This window comes from Rhipicephalus microplus, chromosome 1, assembly GCF_043290135.1.
Source record: "Rhipicephalus microplus isolate Deutch F79 chromosome 1, USDA_Rmic, whole genome shotgun sequence".
Classification (NCBI taxonomy): domain Eukaryota; kingdom Metazoa; phylum Arthropoda; class Arachnida; order Ixodida; family Ixodidae; genus Rhipicephalus; species Rhipicephalus microplus.
Genome location: NC_134700.1, coordinates 291,963,828 through 291,983,518, shown reverse-complemented (window position 1 = coordinate 291,983,518; position 19,691 = coordinate 291,963,828). Strand labels below are relative to the sequence as shown.

The following is a 19,691-nucleotide window of genomic DNA, read 5'->3' as shown; positions in this document are numbered from 1 at the left end:
GTACGAGAAACTTGGGCCTGGGAAGCGCCCGTGCCGTCAAGATTTTTGCAGTGTGGACTGGAAGAGAACAATGACGGGTAAGGGACTTCCGGAAGTTTGAATAAAAAAAGAAAAATACTATACAAAAACGCGGGCGTAGCTCATCGAAATCAGAACTGGTGGCCCTTGGCCTCCGAAATGGCCCGCCGCGCGCCAGTAGGCAATCGCGGAAGCCTACATTAGCGCTTTTAATGGGGGGGGGGGGGGGGGGATTTTGCACGTTTGTAACACCAGATGTTCCTTGGTCCACACCTGTCGTCCCGTGTTGGCCACCAAAAATCATGGCGCGTGCCTCACCGACGCCAGCGTGCATGGGCAGACTATCTACGCGGAAAAGGCCCATTCTAACAGCGTGCTTCTTCTAGCAAAGTAGATGCGCAAATTGTGTAGTAGTAGTAAATTAATCAGCCTTGCTCGCTCAGGAGCGTGAAGGCCGCCCACAACGCTACATATAAAATTTTTGAAAATATTTTTTTTTTACTTTTTGACCTTCGCACAAATAGTTTTCACCACCATGAGGAACTCAATAACCAGAAACGCAGCTGCCGTTGCATAGAGAAAGAAGCAAAATTTGTTTTCAAGACAGAGTTGATGGGTCTTATCAACTTTGTAGCAACTGTTATGTAGCAACTATCATAAAATGTCGCATAGTGAGACATTTTGCGAAAGTACTTTGCTTCATTTTACAAGTTTCATAGAATGTTACTTTATTGTTATTCAGTAAATTTCTACATACACGAAATTCATGCTCGAAATTTCTTCTTTGTAACGGTAATATTTGTCTGTTACATCTTCATGAACTTTCGAGAACGACGAGTTGTGAAACTAGTCCCTCCGTGTTGAATATGTTCTATATTTTTTGCCTCCTAAAGTTATATAGGCGCTTAAAAAGAAAACAAGGTTCCTTTTCGGGCTGCTTGGTGAGATGGGCATAAAATATAAAATATTCAATCAAATCGAAAATACTAATTTTCAGATCCGTGTCGATCTCTCATGGAATCACCCGTCTACGATAACAATGGTTAGGAGACAAACTGCGGACATGTCTGCCGTGTAGCTAGCATACCTGTAACCGTGGTTAGCCGTAGTGCTCGTGTGACAGAGGTATTAGTGGGCTTTAGTTGAAACTGGGGTATGCCAATCAAAGTACCAAGTAAAAAAACTTTTTTGCGCTACAAGAAAAATTCGAAGTTTTGCATCTCGCATTCTCTTTAAGGCCCTTCTTCCTGCCATGTACTCGCACCTAATGTTGGATCGCGAGTCTGCGAAATTCCGCTGAGGCAGACTGTCGATCGGCAGCGCACCTGTAGGCCGGTTGAAGTTACCGGCTGTCTCCTCGATGGGCCAGGATTCCACAAAAAGCTGCTTATAGTAATCGACCTCTAAGTAGACCACGCGGGAATTGTCAAATTCGATGCGGTTGTCGTTCACCACGCTGTGCTCAGGCAGCTCAGCGAGTGTATTCCTTTTTCACTGAAACTTGCACATGTCGTTTTTATGTTGCCTCAGACTCTCGGGGAAGTTCCCCAGCTGCATCGCCCGCGAAGGGAGCGTAACTATGAGCACGTGCATACCTGCGAAGTTCAAGTATTCTGAAAAAGGTGGGGGGGAGGGATTGCGCCGATTTATCTCCCCCCCCTCTTTTTGCGCCCAAAAGAAAACTGCGGGATCAATTAAATGCAATCTTGCTTTCGTGGCGAGATGTCGCTTTAAGGTATAAAGTCTGCAACCCCCTCCATCGCGGCAATAGCTAAAGCCGCGGCGAAGCAGCGGCCATTTGCACGTGTGGTGAAGTATATGATGCCGCTTTCTAACTCGCCGAGAGCAATCACATGAATGTGTGATTAGAAAGAAAAGGAAAAGGCACGTAATTTCTGCAGCCCTATAGGGAGCACGGCGCAGTGCCCTTCGTGACGACACCGCTTCAACACCGACAGAGTAAGGGCGCGAGAAATTGACCATTTGCAGAAATCTGCAAGGCGGCTTTCCTGCAAGGTTGTTTTCTAACCAAAAAGGAAAAAAAAAGAAAACTATCGTGCCCAGTCTGCTTTTCTCGCCCACTGTGCTTTTACCACTCCTATTCTAGTGAAGGCACGCGAGTGCGACAAAACGACTTTTTCCCCCAACAATTACTGTGTGGTTGTCCCACCTCTAACGAACCCTCACATCGCATGGAGGGCGAGGCACCTGTCGTTCGTAAAGAAGGGAGTGGGGGAAGGCAAAAGCACAATGAGTGAGAAAAGCAGTTTGCGAACGAGACCTTTTGGTTGGAAAACAACTTTGCAGGAAAGCCAGCTTGCTGATTTCCGCAAATGGTCAATTGTGTCTGCTTTTGTTTTGATGAATACCGGAGAGTTCATAAGTGAGAGTGGATCACGTGATTGTGAACAAACATTTGGTTATCGTTGATGCAGCCAATCAGTTGCCCTGTGTGTGTTACTTAGTAGGCCCTCTCACAGGGTGCCGCCATAGTCCTCTTTTCGCTTCCGTGCAACAGCCCAGGAAGGAGGGATTCCTATTGGTACATGCCCTTGGAGGCGTGGTCTTGGTGTTATAAAACTACAATGTTAGGGGTTATGGGTCGATCCAGAGAAGCGAGAAACGAGGGTCAGTCAACCGAACGAGAGTGGTCAATGAGACGTACATTCGCGAGTTAAATTGTTTAGCTACCCCAGAAGCTCCACAGGCATTGAATATTGAGTCTCCGGACCGAACAAGATATCCTAGAGGCAGGCCACAACCAGTCGCTACATGACTCCATTCCTGCAAACCCCGAGTTGAAATCCCAGCTCACTTCTCCAGAGTTTGTCACCACGACGAGGGACGTCTTCGCAATAGAACTTCTGCCTAGGTGTGAGTATTTTTTACCTATGTTATTCTTTTGCACATGGATTATTACCACTACGTTGACACAAACTGCTGAGAGTATAAAGGTGTTATTCTCGGGAAAATATACAGGTTGTCCCAACTATCATAAAACCCGATTAAAAAAATGAGTAACTCCGTTACGCGAAGCAAACCTAGTGTACATTGTTCCTAGTAATTTGGAGCAACCACTTATAATTCATTCATGCATGAGAATAAATTAATGAGTAATCAAAGTATTTATAATTCCGCAAGTACTCACCTGATTATATTCATTGGAGGGCATGTTTAGTTCAATTACTGTACAGCTTGAAGCTTAGAATATACTTACACATTTAGTTTCTCATATATGTATGCATAAAGTGTTATATATGTAGCCATTGATGAGGCTATTCATGTACGATAGTTTGTATGTATGTTCCCCTATGGAACGCCGGTGTCTCCACTACTATTGCTCTTTTTTATTGTAAATGTGCTTGCAATGATTCGTATGCTATAAACACATTTTCAAATTAATTTTTTAATTTTTTTTTGTAGAAGCCATCGCCTAGTTCTTCGTAATGTTATGTTCTTGCATTTCTTATTCCAATGCAGTTGCGTTGTGTGACGAATGTACTGTGTGGTGCTAGAGGCCTAGTAAGGTGACTTATAACGTCGCCTTTAGTATCCTGCGCCACGACAATCATCTACTGTCAAACAAACGAATAAATAAATAAAGTAATTGAATGTTGAAATTACATCTAACTGCGCTATTTTCAACAACGTATTGCATCCACATTTTTTTTTTCCTGTTGATAAAGAAAGCCCACCAAATATGAAAAGTGACGCGTAACCAGACTGCTGCGTACATCAGGAAGCAGTACCCTCAAACAGGCTCAATGGGAGGTAGCCAGCGTCAAGAAATAGATGCAGAAAGAAAAAAAAAAATGTGCATGGCCCTTTGTGCCAATCCCCGGTCAAAGAAACACGCCGCTTTGAACTTACAGAGTCAGGCCGTAATCAGAACAGTGCTCCGGTCGCGTTATCAGTGGAACGGTTGACCGCTAGATATGAATAATTATAGTGACATACAGTTGAGCGAAAGGAATTCCTGCAAACTTGCAACGCATGTTGGCGCGCCCTGAACACCCTTGTCAAAATGCGGAACGCTGCTGTTTTCAGCGGACAAGAGGCAAAGCGGTTGCTTGCTGCTCTTTTTTTTCTTCCTCAGGGGGGAAGAAAAAATTTTTTTCAGCCAAGCAAAGCCATGGACCGGGTGACAAAAACAAAAAGAAAAGAGAGCGGAGCTGAAGGACGCAAGAGGAGAAGGCTACAGGCGCAGGAAGCTGAGAAGTCAAAAAAGTTTTTCGCGCCATTTTTTGAAAAACCTGGGGCAAGTACTTCATCATGTCCTTTGGAAGTAGCTCCATCTCCTGCCACTTCATTAATGTCCGTACAACTTGACGAAGGAGTCGTTCACGAAACTTCTAAACACAGTATGCTATGCGCAGACAATCCCGGGGATATTGCAGTAGAGGAGGAGGACAACGGAACCGACATTGGACTTCGGCTGGTTGAGCCTGTTGCTCTGAAGCTAAGCAAACTGGATTCCACGAAGCACCCTCAACCTATCATCTCAGAACTCGTTCAGAAGCATGACCTAGGTCTCTTAAAATTTGACACTGGTACTGGAAAAGCCGTTGTGTCTGACGCTGTACGAACGGAAATTGTTAAACTCGGGGCCATGTATTTCCAAAATCGGGAAGGACCTTTCTTGCCAACAAACAACCGATCAATGACTAAGAGTTGGTTTAAGAAGAAATTAGGTGATGGTCGTGGTGAAGAAGTCACCCGTTCGTGGCTGGCCTACTCTCCTGCCAAAAAGGCAGCATTTTGCATTTGTTGCCTCCTTTTTTCCCGCTCAGATCACCTATCATCTTTGGAACAAGAGGGGGGATTCACCAAATGGAAGGCACCCGAGAAGATCACCCTTCACGAGAATGCAAAGAATCACCGAATGTGTTTCTCACAGTGGAAAGAAATGGAAAGAAATTTGATGCATACTACGGGAATAATTGACGCTGACCTTCAGTCACAGATGGAGAAAGAAAAGCACAAGTGGCGTGAAATTTTGACGAGAGTCCTCCACTGCATAAAATTTCTTGCTACACAGAACTTGGCATTACGAGGGCATCGAGAGAGTTTTCAAACCAGCCGCGAGAACAATGTCGGAAATTTTCTTGGTCTTTTGAAGTTAATTGCCGTTTTTGACCCCGTTATGAAGCAACACCTCACATACGTTGAAAGTCATCCAGGGTCCACTTCGTACCTATCGCCTTCTGTACAGAATGAATTCATTCACATGATGGCTGTCACAGTTCGCGAGTCCTTGCTGCGAAAAATCCGTAAAGCCAAATATTATGGCATTATGTTTGACACCACTCCCGACCAGGCACACCGTGAGCAAATGTCAGAAGTTGTGCGATATGTGGAAGTTGACTTTGATAAAAAATCTGTTTATGTTCAGGAGTCCTTCCTCGGCTTTATCCATGTAAAGAACAAAGACGCCGAGAGCTTCGTTGACGTGATACTTGGCAAGCTGGAAGAGGACAGAATGAACTTACAGGACTGTCGGTCACAATGCTACGACAACGCTGCCGTGATGGCTGGACAAAAAAGTGGTGTCAGTCAAAGAATCGCGGAAAAAAACAAACTGGCAATCTTTGTAAACTGCGACAACCACTCACTGAACTTGGTTGGTGTACATGCTGCTAAGGAAGAAGCCATGATGATGACTTTTTTTGGGACCATCGAAGCACTTTACGTGTTTTTTTCTCGCTCAACGTACCGTTGGGAGAAATTAAAAAATGCAGTGCCTGTTGTTGTGAAATCAGAGTCTGAGACCAGATGGAGTGCAAGGGTCGAAGCAGTGAAGCCGGTCGGTAGATACCTTGAGAAGATACTTGAAGTTGTTCAGGAAATGTCAAATAATGACCAAGAAACGAGCGAGACGAAAAGTGATGCTGCACTACTGCAGAAGCGGATATTAAGTTATGATTTTTTGATTTTGCTGGGCTTTTGGAACAAGGTACTTGTTCGCATAGACCGTGTTCAAAAAAGACTGCAAGATCCTAAAATGAACTTTCACGATGCTGCCTTAGACATGAAAGCTCTCAGAGATCACTTTCATGAAGAAAGGGAAACTCTGGTAAGTGAGTCACTTGGTGAAGGGCTTCGTCTCTGTGAGACGTATGATGTCGACGTTGAAAGGCGTGCACGACGAAAAAAACAGATGCCTGGTGAAAAGTCGAAAGGAGAGGCGTTGACGGCTAAACAGGAAACAGAAAGGGTTATGAAATGCACACTCGATCGTCTTCATTCGGAAATCGACCAGAGGTTTACTCGCCTGCAGGACACCGACCTCAAGTTTGGCTTTCTGCTCGACATCAACAAGCTGTGCTACAGCGAAGACAAAAACGAACTAAAAACAAATTGCAACACATTTGGCAATTTCTACAGTTCCGACGTTAACGCGCAAGACCTCTATGAAGAGATTTTAGATTGTAGGCTGCTGCTTTCACGGCGTATTGACCAGACAGTATCAAGACCGGAGGAACTTCTTAAATTTATTGTGGAGTATGGTGATGATGGCGTATTCCCCAACCTTCGCGTCGCCCTTCAGATGATGTTAACCATTGGAGTTTCCATCGCTGGCTGTGAGAGGTCCTTCAGCAAGCTGAAGCTAATACTCTCCTATTTGCGTGCCACAATGGGCCAAGACAGACTTACTGACCTTGCGCTACTGAGTGTGGAAAGAGAAGAAACTGAAAAAACGAACTTTGACGTCATTATAGAACAGTTTGCTTCATCGAAAGCAAGGAAAGTGCAGCTCTAGTTTTTACGGAGTGTTCCAGTGTATAGTGCATTTTATATTTGTCTTAATATCCAAATGATGTAAATAAAGTGTTTTAAATAAAAAAACGGGTTTTTCTTGACAACAATTATTCACGATCAGCGTTACAGCACTGACGTCATAAAAGGCAACAATATGCGATAACAGGGAGACAACAGGGTTTGCCGGAACGAGTTTTTTAACGCATCATTAGCACTGATGAAAAAATGCAGGCATCATATGCAGATTTGGCGTACGCAATAATTAATTTTGAATGATACATTTCACGGTAATGTAGCGAGAAATGGTATGGACTATTTACATATGCCTAGTTCGTGATTCTATTTTCTGTGCTTATATGGATTTCATGAATTTCGCATATTTTAAGTAAAGCGAGATGACAAGAAGTGACCACCAAGGTCCATTTTTTGTTAAACTTTTTTTGCTACCATTGTGGACTTCTGGTGTGTTGTGTGATGCATGGACGTACAAGGCGGCTATAGTACACTGTAGTACAACAGCAAGAATAATAATAATAATAATAATAATAATAATAATAATAATAATAATAATAATAATAACAAACATTATCACGGGCATAATGAGGGGCGCGGAAATATATTTGCCCTGGGCGCCGTCCTATCTAGTTACGCCACTGCACGTGACTACTGGCACGGAAGCTGCGAAGCTATACTCGTGGCTGGGACTTGTTCTGCCTCTTCGTGTCACGGAGGATATTGTGTAGTGGCGTACGAAAATCACACTCCTGGGAATATCGGGAAAGTTTGATTCAAGGGGGGGCGAGAGGTGAAAGACGACAATCATCTTATGACGCGTGATCGCTAGCGTCGGGGGTCGCCATTTTTTCGGTCCGCGCGCTCGCCACACGCGCAGAACACTCGCTGCACGTGCTGTGTCCAAGATCGTACGACAACTTGAATATTTGTTGTGACCTCTCAAACACCTCCTGCACGCCGAAGTGCGGGCAGCGGGACGCGCGCACGATTGGACCTTTACAAAATGGCGCGCCGATAGTGTTTCCCCCTAGCGGTTCAAGGCTCAGTGCGTACCACCTAAACCTACTCGTCGCATATAAACTGAACGTCGCTAGTGTCTCGTTGAATAAAGAAGAGGAAAGGGGGGGGGGGATGGCTTCGCATAGAAACGATCTGAAAATATTCTACAGAAAGCCTGCCATACGTGCTCTACCTTTCCTGTATATATTATTATATACATTTCGCCCAGTTCGGGTCGTCGCGCACTGTCCCGTGATTTGTTCTTTGCTCCTCTTTTTCTCTTCTTTCTTGATTCCTCTGAATTCCGGAATGCTGATCTCTGTTGCTCTGGCCAGAACTGGTTTTTACGTACACAACTAAAGGTATACGCGTGCGCCACGATCCCCAGGAGCTTGCCTCTTGCGCTTTTTTTGTTTTTCTACGAGCAGTGCCACTATTGCGGCCGCGGCTGCTTGAAGAGGACTGGTCGGTGTGGTGGTGGTCGATGGAAGCTGCCCTGTCGTCTCGGCACTGTGCACAGTAGGCAGGCCGACGAAGAAGAGGGCGTTCGGCAGCTCTTCTCCGATCGTTCCTCTTCCCTTCTTCGCGTCGCTCGCTCTCCTTTGTGTTCTGGTCGCGCGCGAATCTCTTTGTTTTCGTGCTGTGCTTCGTGCCAATCCGGGTTGCTTTCCGAGGGTCGCCAGAAGAAACAGTAGCACTTGCGTGGCGCCTTCTCTGTAGACGGGCGCGGTGTTTCGAGGCAGAGGAGTGCGAAACCCGTGCGACTATGGCTGAGCGATCGTGACGCGCCGCATCGCTTTTTGTTTCGCTCTATTTTTATCTTTTATTGGTGGCGACTGTACCGCTGTCGCCCCGACGATTCGCGCCCCTTGATCGGCCCTCGTTAGCATTAGCAACTTGCCTTTGCAAGAGGCGTAGTTTCTGACAAATTGCGGAAAGTGAGATAGTCTTAAATGATTTGTGAGCACCGCATCGGTGGCGCGAAAACAGCTTTTCTTTTTGATTGACGAAATTTAAACATTCGGGCCCGCCCGCGTGTTTGTCTAGTGGTTGTGGTGCTCAGCGGCTGACCTGCAGGTCGCGGGATCGAATCCCGGCTGCGGCGGCGGCATTTTCGGTGAAGGCGGCAATGCTCGAGACCCCTGTACCAGGTTTTAGGTGCACGCTAAGAAAAAACAAAAAAAACCCACCAGGTTCCCAAAAAACTGGAGCCCTCCACCATGGCGCCACTCATAATCAGATCGTGGTAACAGTGGACTGTAAGTACTGTAGATCACTATAATCGCGGTTTAGGGGCGTTAAACCCCACCAGTTAATATTGAGATTTAGAAATTCGTCCTTCATGGTCCGGGTTTCGAATTCGTGACCGTGGCCTCTCTGAAGCGGTTGATATGTACCATCTGAACAAAACAAGAGCGTATGGCAGTGTGAGGGTGGAATAATAGTTGGAGATCTAATTCACAAAGCTCTCTTCGGAAATTCGTTTTGCTATTGTGCAAAAAGCTTCTCTAATGACGTGTGCGACATCGGCATTGGCTGAAACACCTTTTATTTATTGACCTATAGGATGTTTTCGGGAATGTGGGCCCTGAACTTTGCTAAAATCAGTCTCTGTGTTCCATGAGTTTTCCATTGCTTCGCCTTCGCACTTTGTTCTGCAAGACTTCCAAATTAAGCTCGGGTGTATGTGTAGCATTAGTAACGCATTAGTCACTGGCTCGAACCACGGACCGTGCAGTACAACTTTTTTCGTGAAATAAGAAACGTGCTTTCAAAGAGTAACCCGTTCGGACTTCTTCTGTAAAGTCTTTGGGCCGTACGAAAGAGGTACGGACATTTGCACACGTATCGGGGCACATTGCATAGCTTGCTCAACCGTCGAGAGGTGACGTCTCTGTCGTCGGCAAGCTTCTCCTCATTCCTCTCTCTGTTTTGCTAATGTTCGTAATGGGAAATTATGTCTACCGAAAGTCTTGCTTATGCAAGCTCATCTCGCCGTGATGCAGTGCTTAAGATGGCCATCACGCTTCAATTACGTGAACCGAAGTCGTCCCCCAAAAACTTCGAGTACGGCTTCGTCTGGTCGGTGTGTTGTTTTCAGGCAACGATTTGACGAGGTGTAAATTTGCCTAATAACCTTGCGCCGTCGACTTCAACGTTCAAGCTGCATTCAAAGAGCCTGCTTCTATATATATGAGGAAAAGCGTCACCGTGCACTCTATACATACACTGCTTGTCCTCCTAAGCAGCCGTAAATATTTGAAGTGGTTGTATGAAGAAGGGATACGGCAGCTGGCTGTCAGAATGATGGCGCAGATGTATAAATAGTCCGCCGCGGGACAGGTCTGCTTCTTCCCAACCGAGATCGCTTGAGATGTGCTACAGCCATTGACAGGATTTCTAATTGATGCATTTTTCACGCTGTGCTACTGTGTCAAGGGAGTCTAGACGGCTCAGTGGGACAGTGGAACCCCCCCCCCCCGTTTTTTTATTGTATATCAATTTTTTTAACAGACAGTGGGGCGTCGCGTTGCTTCTCTCGTGTATGAAGGCTGTCGGGCTCGTTAATTTATAACGCCGCCTGCTCCGACATTTTGCCCTCACACATCTCATTACTCCAAGTTAAAGGTTCCCCAGATGGGGTAGCTATTTACTATAATGACGAATTCAGCAAATAATAGAACGGCGACCGCTCTTTTAATAGATGAAAGAAAAATGGGGGGGGGGGGGCAGCCTATAGGCGGGCCTGCGTATATCTCCGAGAGGGATCATTGCGTTTTTGTCTTGGGAGACATCTGCTTGCCGTCGCGAAACACCGTGCCTGCTGAGCTGGATGCACTCAAGGGATTGCGCTAAGAATGGGCGCTGGAGTGCGTCTATATGCGAGCAACCTTGAAGGCGTGCAGTGGCTTCTGTGAGAGACGCGCCCAGCTGCTTGCGAAGGCTGCATTGGCGCCCTGATCGGGATTCCCGACGTCCGTGTTTTTGCCGGGAACGGCGGCATTCGCTCCTCGACACATGAAGATGTCATGGCGCCTTGTCATCATTTTTTTTTGCCTACTCGGCATAGCACTCACGCCGCGCGTAAAATAATGGATGTATTCGAAAAAACAAAAAATAGCGGCGAAGCAAACAGACACGTCGTGTGTGTACACACCAGGTGCCGCTGCATGGCTCTGCTCGTTTGACATTCTAGTCTCGTTCCCTAGAAAGATAAACTTATTGAGTTTTCCCCCCGATTAACAATCAGCTCCCGCGTATACGGGTATGTATGATTGGGTTTATATGCCAGGTGACGTCTGCACTCTCCACATGAATGCATCTCTCAAGGCATTACCTTCGAGTTTCTTTCCTTCCCTCCTTCTTTCGTTGTTGAAAGCGATCTGTTCATTTCTGGGTAAGCCGATATAGCACGGTATGATACTTTACTGAGGTACTATAGCTGCCGATTTGTTGCTGAACTATGTGTGTGCCTGAGAACTGAGCTTCACCTTTATACCATCGACTGCTCTCTTGTTGCTCCTTGGAACTGGCCAACGGCGTATCACGCAATTGGCTCGCTTATTTCTTGAGTTTTGGTGTGTTATGTAAACGTGGCTACGTAGACCATCCATGTTTATATTGTCCTGCAGAAGGCTGTGCTCTCGCTCAAAGGAACTCGCATATACCACGCCATCGCATGAAGACAACACGTGTGCCTTCTTAGGAAGTATACCTAATTCGTCCGGTCTATACGAAAGGGCCACTACTGTTTTCTTGGTCTAAAAGGCTAATCCGGTGTTTGAAAGGACTGCTATCATTTCATGTGTCTAAGATGAGTTTTTTATTCATGGTACAACAGCACAACAAATACAACCTCGTGTATATTTGTTCGCTAGCTAAATTGGGCGTGCAGTTGCGGAATGTAGTTGCAGCCTTGGAAAGGAGTTGTTAGGAGCCTAATTTGAGTTGGCATGCATCTGAGAATCGACGTGCCCGGAGATTGCCAAGCGTGCATTCCTGGAGTTTCTGGTCAATTAGTGTGGTTCGTTCATGCACATATCTTGGAAACTAGCCGATACTATAGCGCGACATACGCACTATTTTACGAGCAGCTGTTTGAATGCCGATTACTACGGTAACGTCGTTACGTTCCGTCCCTTCGTTTCTTTATCTTCTTTTGCCAGCATTATATCTCTTACCTGGTGTCCTAGTCGTAAGTTTTGCGGTTCTTTCGTAAGGCTTTTGTGGAAAGGAAAGTGATAGGTGTGGCCATAAGACACAAGAAGAGAGCAGAGTCGATCAGGGAACAAATTGAGGTTAAGGATATCATACTTCAAATCGGGAAGAAGAAATGGACATGGGCCGGGCATGTAGTGCGTAGGCAGGATAACCGCTGGTCATAACTGGATTCCAAGAGAAAGCAAACGGGGTGATGGGAGACAGAAAGTTAGGTGGGCAGATGAGATTAGGAAGTTTGCGGATAAAAAGTGGCAGCAGCAAGCAGAGGACCGAGTTGACTGGCGGAACATGGGAGAGGCCTTTTTCCAGCAGTCGACGTAGTCAGGCTAATCATGATGATGATGATGATCTTGCAATACCAGTCGTACCGAGCTCCAAAATTTTTATCTTGTGATCGTGAAAGCTTTTTGTATATAGTGCACTGCAAAATAGCAAAGGACTACTATAGATATAGTTATTGCGATATATGTTTTGCTGTTTTCACTAATACCGAATGCAAGGTGTGACTAGAAACTGGTCAATCGTTTGTTCTATTATGTTAAAAGATTAGGTGTGTGATCTTTATGGCTGTTCGAGATGCAAAACGATCTCGATTATTAAAAATAGGCAGCGTGTAACTTAACCGTAAGTTCTTCTTTCATGTTAGGATTGATGTTTGATGGATAGATATTATGCAGCCTGTGGTATAACGTCCCGAAATCACCACATGATTTTGAGAGACGCCGTAGTGGAGGGCTCCGGAAATTTCGACCACCTGGGGTTCTTTAACGGTCACCCAAATCTGAGCACACCGGGCCCACATCATATTCGCGTCCATCGAAAATGCAGCCGTCGCAGCTGGGATCCGATCCCGCGACCTGCGGGTCAGCAGCCGAGTACCTTAGCCACTAGGTGCTGCTGGGATATAGGAGGTCGACAATTAGTTTGAAGTTCTGAAAAGAAAAGAAACGTTTGATGGGTAAAGCCTGGTTTCTTCACCTTTTCCTGAAATGCTATAGTTAGTGGGCGTGGCTAAGACTCAGCAGTCTTTGGAACACGCTTAAGGAACCTCCGCGATTTTATCGTGCGTTTTTTTTTGGGGGGGGGGGGTGTGGGGGGGGATGGGCGATACTTCAGCTTTGCAGCTCTTGCAATTTGTTCTCAGACAGCATCCCATTAACGGGGTTGTGACGACGATATCTTCTGCAGTGCACGGGAGGCACTTGTGGACAGATCGAGGACTGCAGGTGGTGTGCTAGCAGTATTCCTTGTATAAACGGCTGCTTTCTGTGGCTTAGCCACAGGCTAGCAGTCAAGTAAACGTCTTTTTCTTGCGCACAGTCTTGGCTGGGTTTTGCCATCGTCGCCGCCGTCATTCACGCATATGTATACATTTATACGAGGAAGGATGCGCTATAGCCTCCTCTTTCTGCCCCGCCGCGGTGGTCTAGTGGCTAAGGTACTCGGCTGCTGACCCGCAGGTCGCGGGTTCGATTCCCGGCTGCGGCGGCTGCATTTCCGATGGAGGCGGAAATGTTGTAGGCCCGTGTGCTCAGATTTGGGTGCACGTTAAAGAAGCCCAGGTGGTCTAAATTTCCGGAGCCCTCCACTACGGCGTCTCTCATAATCAAATGGTGGTTTTGGGACGTTAAACCCCACAAATCAATCAATCAATCCTCTTTCTGCGGAGCGAACATCGCCATTCTGGCCGGGGTCGTCTACGCGCGAGCTTATCTCGTCAGCGAACAAAAAAAAAAAACGATCAGCGCGCGGCTCTTGCCCCCTCCACCAGGCGGGAGCTTCTACGGGATGTGTTCTCAACACGACAAAAAACGGTGCCAGAGGTGTACCTGGAGCGGCCGTCCACACATAGATGCGCTCTACACATGACTGCCACCAGTGGCAACGCGCGAGGTATAGCCCTTAGTACCAACATGCGCTGCCCACGGGAGGCGCTTTTCATCAGTGCCGCCACTACGCACGAGCCTTGTTGTGGTCATCTACTGTGGCCGAGCCCCAGGACACTTAGTTATTTAGCAAGCTCATGTTTGCTACAATTAATATCGCTTCTAAAAATGCTACCCTTGCTTCGCAAGGCATTCGAATATGTTACTATTGCATTTATCGCTTCGCCCTTTTGGCGAAACTGACTTTTTTGCTTGTTTCTTTAAATCATACCTCTAACGCACATGCTACTGGTGTTAAAGTAGATGATACTGTGTGTACTGGAGCGTCTTCGACCAGAGCTTAGGTGGTTGCAAGGACAACCGACCGGTCATCGAGACACGGACGGAAGCCGCTGGTGATAAACAGTGGCAACTTGCAGGGCTGTGGTAGGGACGTGTCCAAAACGGCGGATGCTATAAGCGAACCATTTCGCGTGTAGTGTGCGATCTGGGAGGGGGTGGCGGGGGGCTGGAATTTGGGGCGGATGGAAGGGGGGGAGGGGTCTGGAAGAAGAGGAACCTGGTGCAATTAAGTCGCGGAGGGTGTGATAATTAATAGGTACGGCGCACTCGTGGGGCCCCCAACGGCAGCTTTCCTTCCTCCTGTTCTGAGCGCACCCTCCTTCCTTTCTCTTCCCCATTTCAGAAGAAGCCTTCTATGCTGCTTGTGAAGCTGGGTGCTGCGAGGGGGGTAAGAGGGGGTTCTTGAGACGCGCTTCGGCCACCTCTCGCGGCGCCGGCAGCAACTCAGCGGTGCGTTTTCTAGGAGCCGGTCCGTTTTTCACTTCACGCCTGGCTCACGAACGTCGTTCTCCTCTCCTCCAGCAACAGGCTGCGGGTTGCAGTGGTGCTGTGCTGTGGGGTGTAAAGGGAGGGAGGGGGTGATTTCCAGCAGGCAACGCCGTCCGGGAGCTCACCTCGGCGGGCGCACCGGGGCACGACGTGGACGGCCTGTTGCGTCGGATCTGCGGAGAGGGCGAACGCCGCCTGGAATGCCTCGAAGATGCCACTCGCTCTTCTGCTGGTCCCCTAATGGCTCCGCACGCGCTGAGAAAAATGGCTACGCGGCCGATCAGTCGGTGCAAACTGCGCCGACGCTCAAGGCACGGCAGAAGACGACGCTTATTAAAATAATGTGCGCACTTCGGCGCGTCGGAACGCGCCGAGCGGAGGTTCGGCAGAGCTGTCGGTGATCGGGGCGGAAGAGGCGAGGACCGACGAGGGGCCTTCGCATCTATCTATACATACGGGCTGAGGCACGTGACCCGCGAATGCATTTACTGGTTCGCGTTAGCGAAAAGCCGCGGCACGCGTCAAGACGGAAGTCCGGGACAAGGTGGCTCGACTTGGACAGATTTCGGGCTGCGCTAGTTTGTTTCTAGGCGAGTCTGAGGTCTTTTTTAAGTGATGTTTTGTACACTGTCAAATTCAACCCATTTGTCAAGTTTCGTAATGGTGACACTTTCAGCCAATCAGAGGGGTCGAGCAGTCAGTCCTGTGGGCTAATCAGAGTAAACCAAGGTTTGAAATTCGGTAATGCACAGGATAACAGTGTCCAGGCTTGCACTCCTTGTCAGGAATGTCGGAGACAGTCTGTGCTGGAGCGAAAAATTCAGTGTACGCTAGCGTCACCTGGTATTTTTTAATTAATTTAACATCGCGCAGATGACTGTCTGGTTGGGGTGTAACCTGAATGATGAACTGGGCTCAACATCAATAAAAACATTTATGGCGCGGGACCGACTTCTTCTTCTTCAAGCATGCCTTGGTGGCTTCTAAGCCTTTTTGTTTTCTTCTACAAATTCGAAGAGTAAAAAGAAGCTGGGACAGACAAAGTGTGGATGTCCTTCCAAGTATTTTCCGCCTCATCCAGCTGAAGGGGATTGATGTATAATGGACCGCGATAAGTGTTTTTTTTTTTGCATGTTTATTGCGAGTCTTGGAAGGAACAAAATAGTTTCCCACGGAAACAATAGGTAAAAAAAATCCGGTACATCGAAGGAAGAAATCTCTTGCAAGGTGAAATGTATTTGTTTTGTGAGACATCATTTTTTATCCCTGTAATTTTTTTTGTTCTGTAATGTAAATACTCTTTCCTTCATCGGAACTAAGGTGTGATAACAGTTTGAAATCCACTCTACATCGCAGTGATGCGCACATAAGACTCGCTCGCTTCAAGATAGCTTGTTCTTCGGCTAATTGGCACACAATGTATTCGGAGAAGAAAAGCTTCACCGTTTTCGTTATAAATCCCCGCGAGCCTTGGCTTACTTCGATGTATAATCTGTGTGCACCGAAGTCATCGGGGTAGCCATACTGTAGAGAGCTAGCAAAGTGAAAAGCTGCGCGTTGAACCTCGACATGCTCATCTTCTGAAGCTCAAGCTGCGGATTGTTCAACAAAATGTCGCACATTCACGTCAAACAAGTGCTGCCTCCTGTGCTTGGCCGTGTGTCAATAGCATCAGATGCATGACGTCACGGTAAATTCCGTGTTGTTGTCGTTGCTTTCATCTGTAGATCTATGGCACAGGCTATGTCTTACGGGTCGCGCAAGAATTGTGTTTGCAACGCTAACTGAGTAGAAGCTAAAACAAAAATTGAAAAGTCGCATTGAGAGAATAAGTGCCAGGGTGTTCAAAGTGCAACGGTCTTCTTACTAAAGAGGTTAAAGCTCGTTTACGCATAGTGATAGCGGACGACCACCGATTAAAGGTGCCGCAGCCTTCTTCATTTCGCGCTTCCAGTGACGTTAATGGGGCATTGCGAGTGCTCTAAAATGCCAGTGGGGTTCACCGACCCTCCCGATATGGCTTATGACTGCTTCGATCAAAAGCCGTCTCGGTCAGGACAAGAGCTTTGCGGCAAAGTCCTTACATTTTATAGTGCATAGCGAGAATAGTGAAAGAAGGACGCTAGTGGGGGGGGGGGGGGGTAATCGGGATTGCGGACAAAAAAAAAAGATACGTGCCCCGTTCACTAAAAGGCAATATATTCAGAGGTGTTTCGAAAGCGCCCCTTTTAGCCGTATTTTATGGCACTTTAAAGACGCTTCCCAGAACTAGTCCGACGTGCGGCGCTGCGCGTAAGCCATACGTATGAGATCTGCCCCGAGGACCACAGCGCGCTTCGCAGGAAAAAGAGATTAGCCAAGGCAACGCCGCTCCCTCTCTCTCTCGTCTTATGATTATTATTTTTTCCCTGTTGCTTGGCGGTCGGCGGCTGCAGACAAAAGCGCGAAAGTTGTCTGCTGGAAAAGCGGCCTTTTTATCTCGCCCTCCGCCGCTAGCCGATCGCGTTTCTTGCACCTTTTGCCGAGAAAGACAGACACCTCTCGTATCCCGAGTCGCGAAGATCCCTTCCTTTAATTTTAAGTTTCGTGTTGTTGGGAAATGATTTAAGAAGGAGAACGCTGCTGGAAGCGAGGTTGAAAGAAATGATAGCCGAGAAAAACTTTAGTCACATAGCACGTTCCGCAACATTTTTCTTTTTTTATTTTGAAAAAGTTTCTCGCTCTAAGTTTTGTAAACGATGTCTCGATACAGCTGGCTGTTATCGTTCCGCGCTGACCATCATTGCGGTAGCTCGGGCGGAGGGAGGAGAGGGGTATTACACCTTTCGAGATTTTAAGAGGTTGCATGTGTGCATTGCACAGATGCAACTTACACGCATACATACAAACACACAGACTAATGTACATACATAAAGGGATGTTGACGCTCCCCATGGCTACACCTTCCTCTGGCGATCAGTGCTTCAGCATAGAAACTATTTTAACGTCGACATGTGCCTTGTCCTGCGCCACCTAACACCTTCTCCTGATCATCATCAGCAGCAGCGATAGAAGCAGCGTTTGCACTTGATTAAAAATTATTCTCATCGCAAATGTTGGTGTGGCGCAGTGGTTAGCGTGTTCGAATGAGAATCCGCAGGTTGCACGTTCGATCCTCATTGTCGCAAACACATGCACGTGTGCATTTGCGCCGAGGACGTATGGGGTCGCCGTTGCATTACATTACGGTAACCCTTTGTTTTGCCGGGGTTGCTTTATACTCTATCAAGCGCGTATCTATATTAGGCGAGATCAGATGCTCGTAGCAGGTATAACCTTGGTTTCCCGGTAATGTATGGTCCGCCTGAGGGACAGCAGCCGAGTATATATACTCGGATTGATTCAATCAGCAGCAGCTGCTGCTGCGGCAGCGTGGTTTGTTAGCGGAGCTTTCTGTCTCCGCTTAGTATTCCGACCGCGCTGTGCTTTCTTCTCGTGTTTGTCTTTTGGGTCTTTCATCTGGACGCCCTCTGTGCAGCGCGCAGGTTAGTCGATGCACCGCCTCGCTCGTTTCAGGGACGACCATCTGCGAAGAAGAAAAGACAAGCCGTGTCGCGGAGCAAAGCCCGAAAGGAGATAATATATTCGAAGTGACCGTTGGTGCCTGCGCCGAGTGTTGCGCGCATCTGTTTCTGCCTCGCCAGTCTTTCACCCTTTCCGGCCCGGTCTCTTCGCTTTCTTTTATTCGGCTGACACCTGCGCTCTCGTCTCTTTCTCTATTTATTTCTTTCCTTTCTTTCTTGCAGTGCCTGCACGCAAGGGCACAGCGCGGTCGGCGAAATCGTTTAGCGGGAAGGAGAGTGTCGTTGTTTGTGTTTTCGCGCCGCCGAATCCCTAATTACGTGCCCCGATAAGAAGTGCCAAGTCGCGCGCGCGTTTCTTTTGATCTGTCTTCAATGTCGTCGAGGCTGCTCAGGGTGCGGACTTCGTGGGTGTCCGTCAATCGTCCCTCTCTCTCTCTAACCCCCCTCCTCCTTGCTCATGTCGGGTTCAACCACTCAAGAACAGTCACTGCTTGGTTTGTTCGATTGGTAAAACTTGTTTTTGTTGTTTATTTGGCATAGCCTGAGTCCAGTCCGAGCTTGGCAACTTCCCACTTAACTGCCCCCCCCCCCTTCGTTTATTCTTCCCTTCATACCATTGCATCAAGAGTAAAATGAAATGGTGTTGTGAAATCCGTCTTGTTTTTCTCGGCCGCTGCTCCCCTCGACGTGATGGATTCGAGCTCGCAACTTAGCTCGGCGGGCCACTCGGCGTTCCTATGAAAGCGCTAATCCTCGACTCTTGCGTCCTACCTCTGGTGCGCTTTAAAAGTTTTCAGTTTGGGAGTGGCATGCGTCCGTGCTTTCCGTGCGCTATATTTTGTACTTGCTGACGCCAGTGGTGTTGCTATACAGGCGGACTTGGCGTGGAGTGCTAGACTATGTGTGAACGCTACTCAGGATCTCCAGGGCACGGTGGCCTGGGTTCGAGCACCATGGCCCGAAGAAACTACGCTTCTCGGACGTTGATTAAATGAAGGATTCACCAAATGCTCACCGGACTCTAACAAAGTGTTCACCGAGCGTTCACCATGTTATGGTGACTCGGGTTTCGGAAGCCCTGATCATTTGGTAGCAGCCCCTTCCTTTTATGCCGCATCGCACCTCAGTAATGCTTTTCGTTTTTCTTTTATTTTTAATGCCGCATGACATAAATAACTATGTGGAAAGGCAAGGTGCTGTCACTTGTATGCTTACTTATCCTCCCCAAATGTGCTGTGTGATGCACAGTTGCGTGTATACCGCCTATCCTGAGTCATAACTTCAGCTGAGCAGAGCGACTCGACTGCGCAGGCTTCTTTGAAGTTGAAGTTTATTTACAGTTCTGACAATACGTGAGACTTGAATTGTCATGATGTCGTGGCAGAAGGTGTGTTTATGC

General features: G+C 47.4%; 2 protein-coding genes across 2 annotated transcripts in view; both read left to right on the top strand.

Annotated features, from left to right (window-relative positions):
* Egfr (epidermal growth factor receptor) overlaps positions 1 to 19,691 on the top strand; it is a 261,496-nt gene that overhangs the window by 106,152 nt on the left and 135,653 nt on the right. The gene's annotated exons all lie outside the window — the stretch shown is intronic.
* LOC142763375 (zinc finger MYM-type protein 1-like) lies at positions 255 to 6,864 on the top strand. The gene has a single exon (XM_075865131.1). It carries the CDS (start codon positions 4,043 to 4,045, stop codon positions 6,776 to 6,778), a length of 2,736 nt encoding a protein of 911 aa, XP_075721246.1. The 5' UTR covers positions 255 to 4,042; the 3' UTR covers positions 6,779 to 6,864.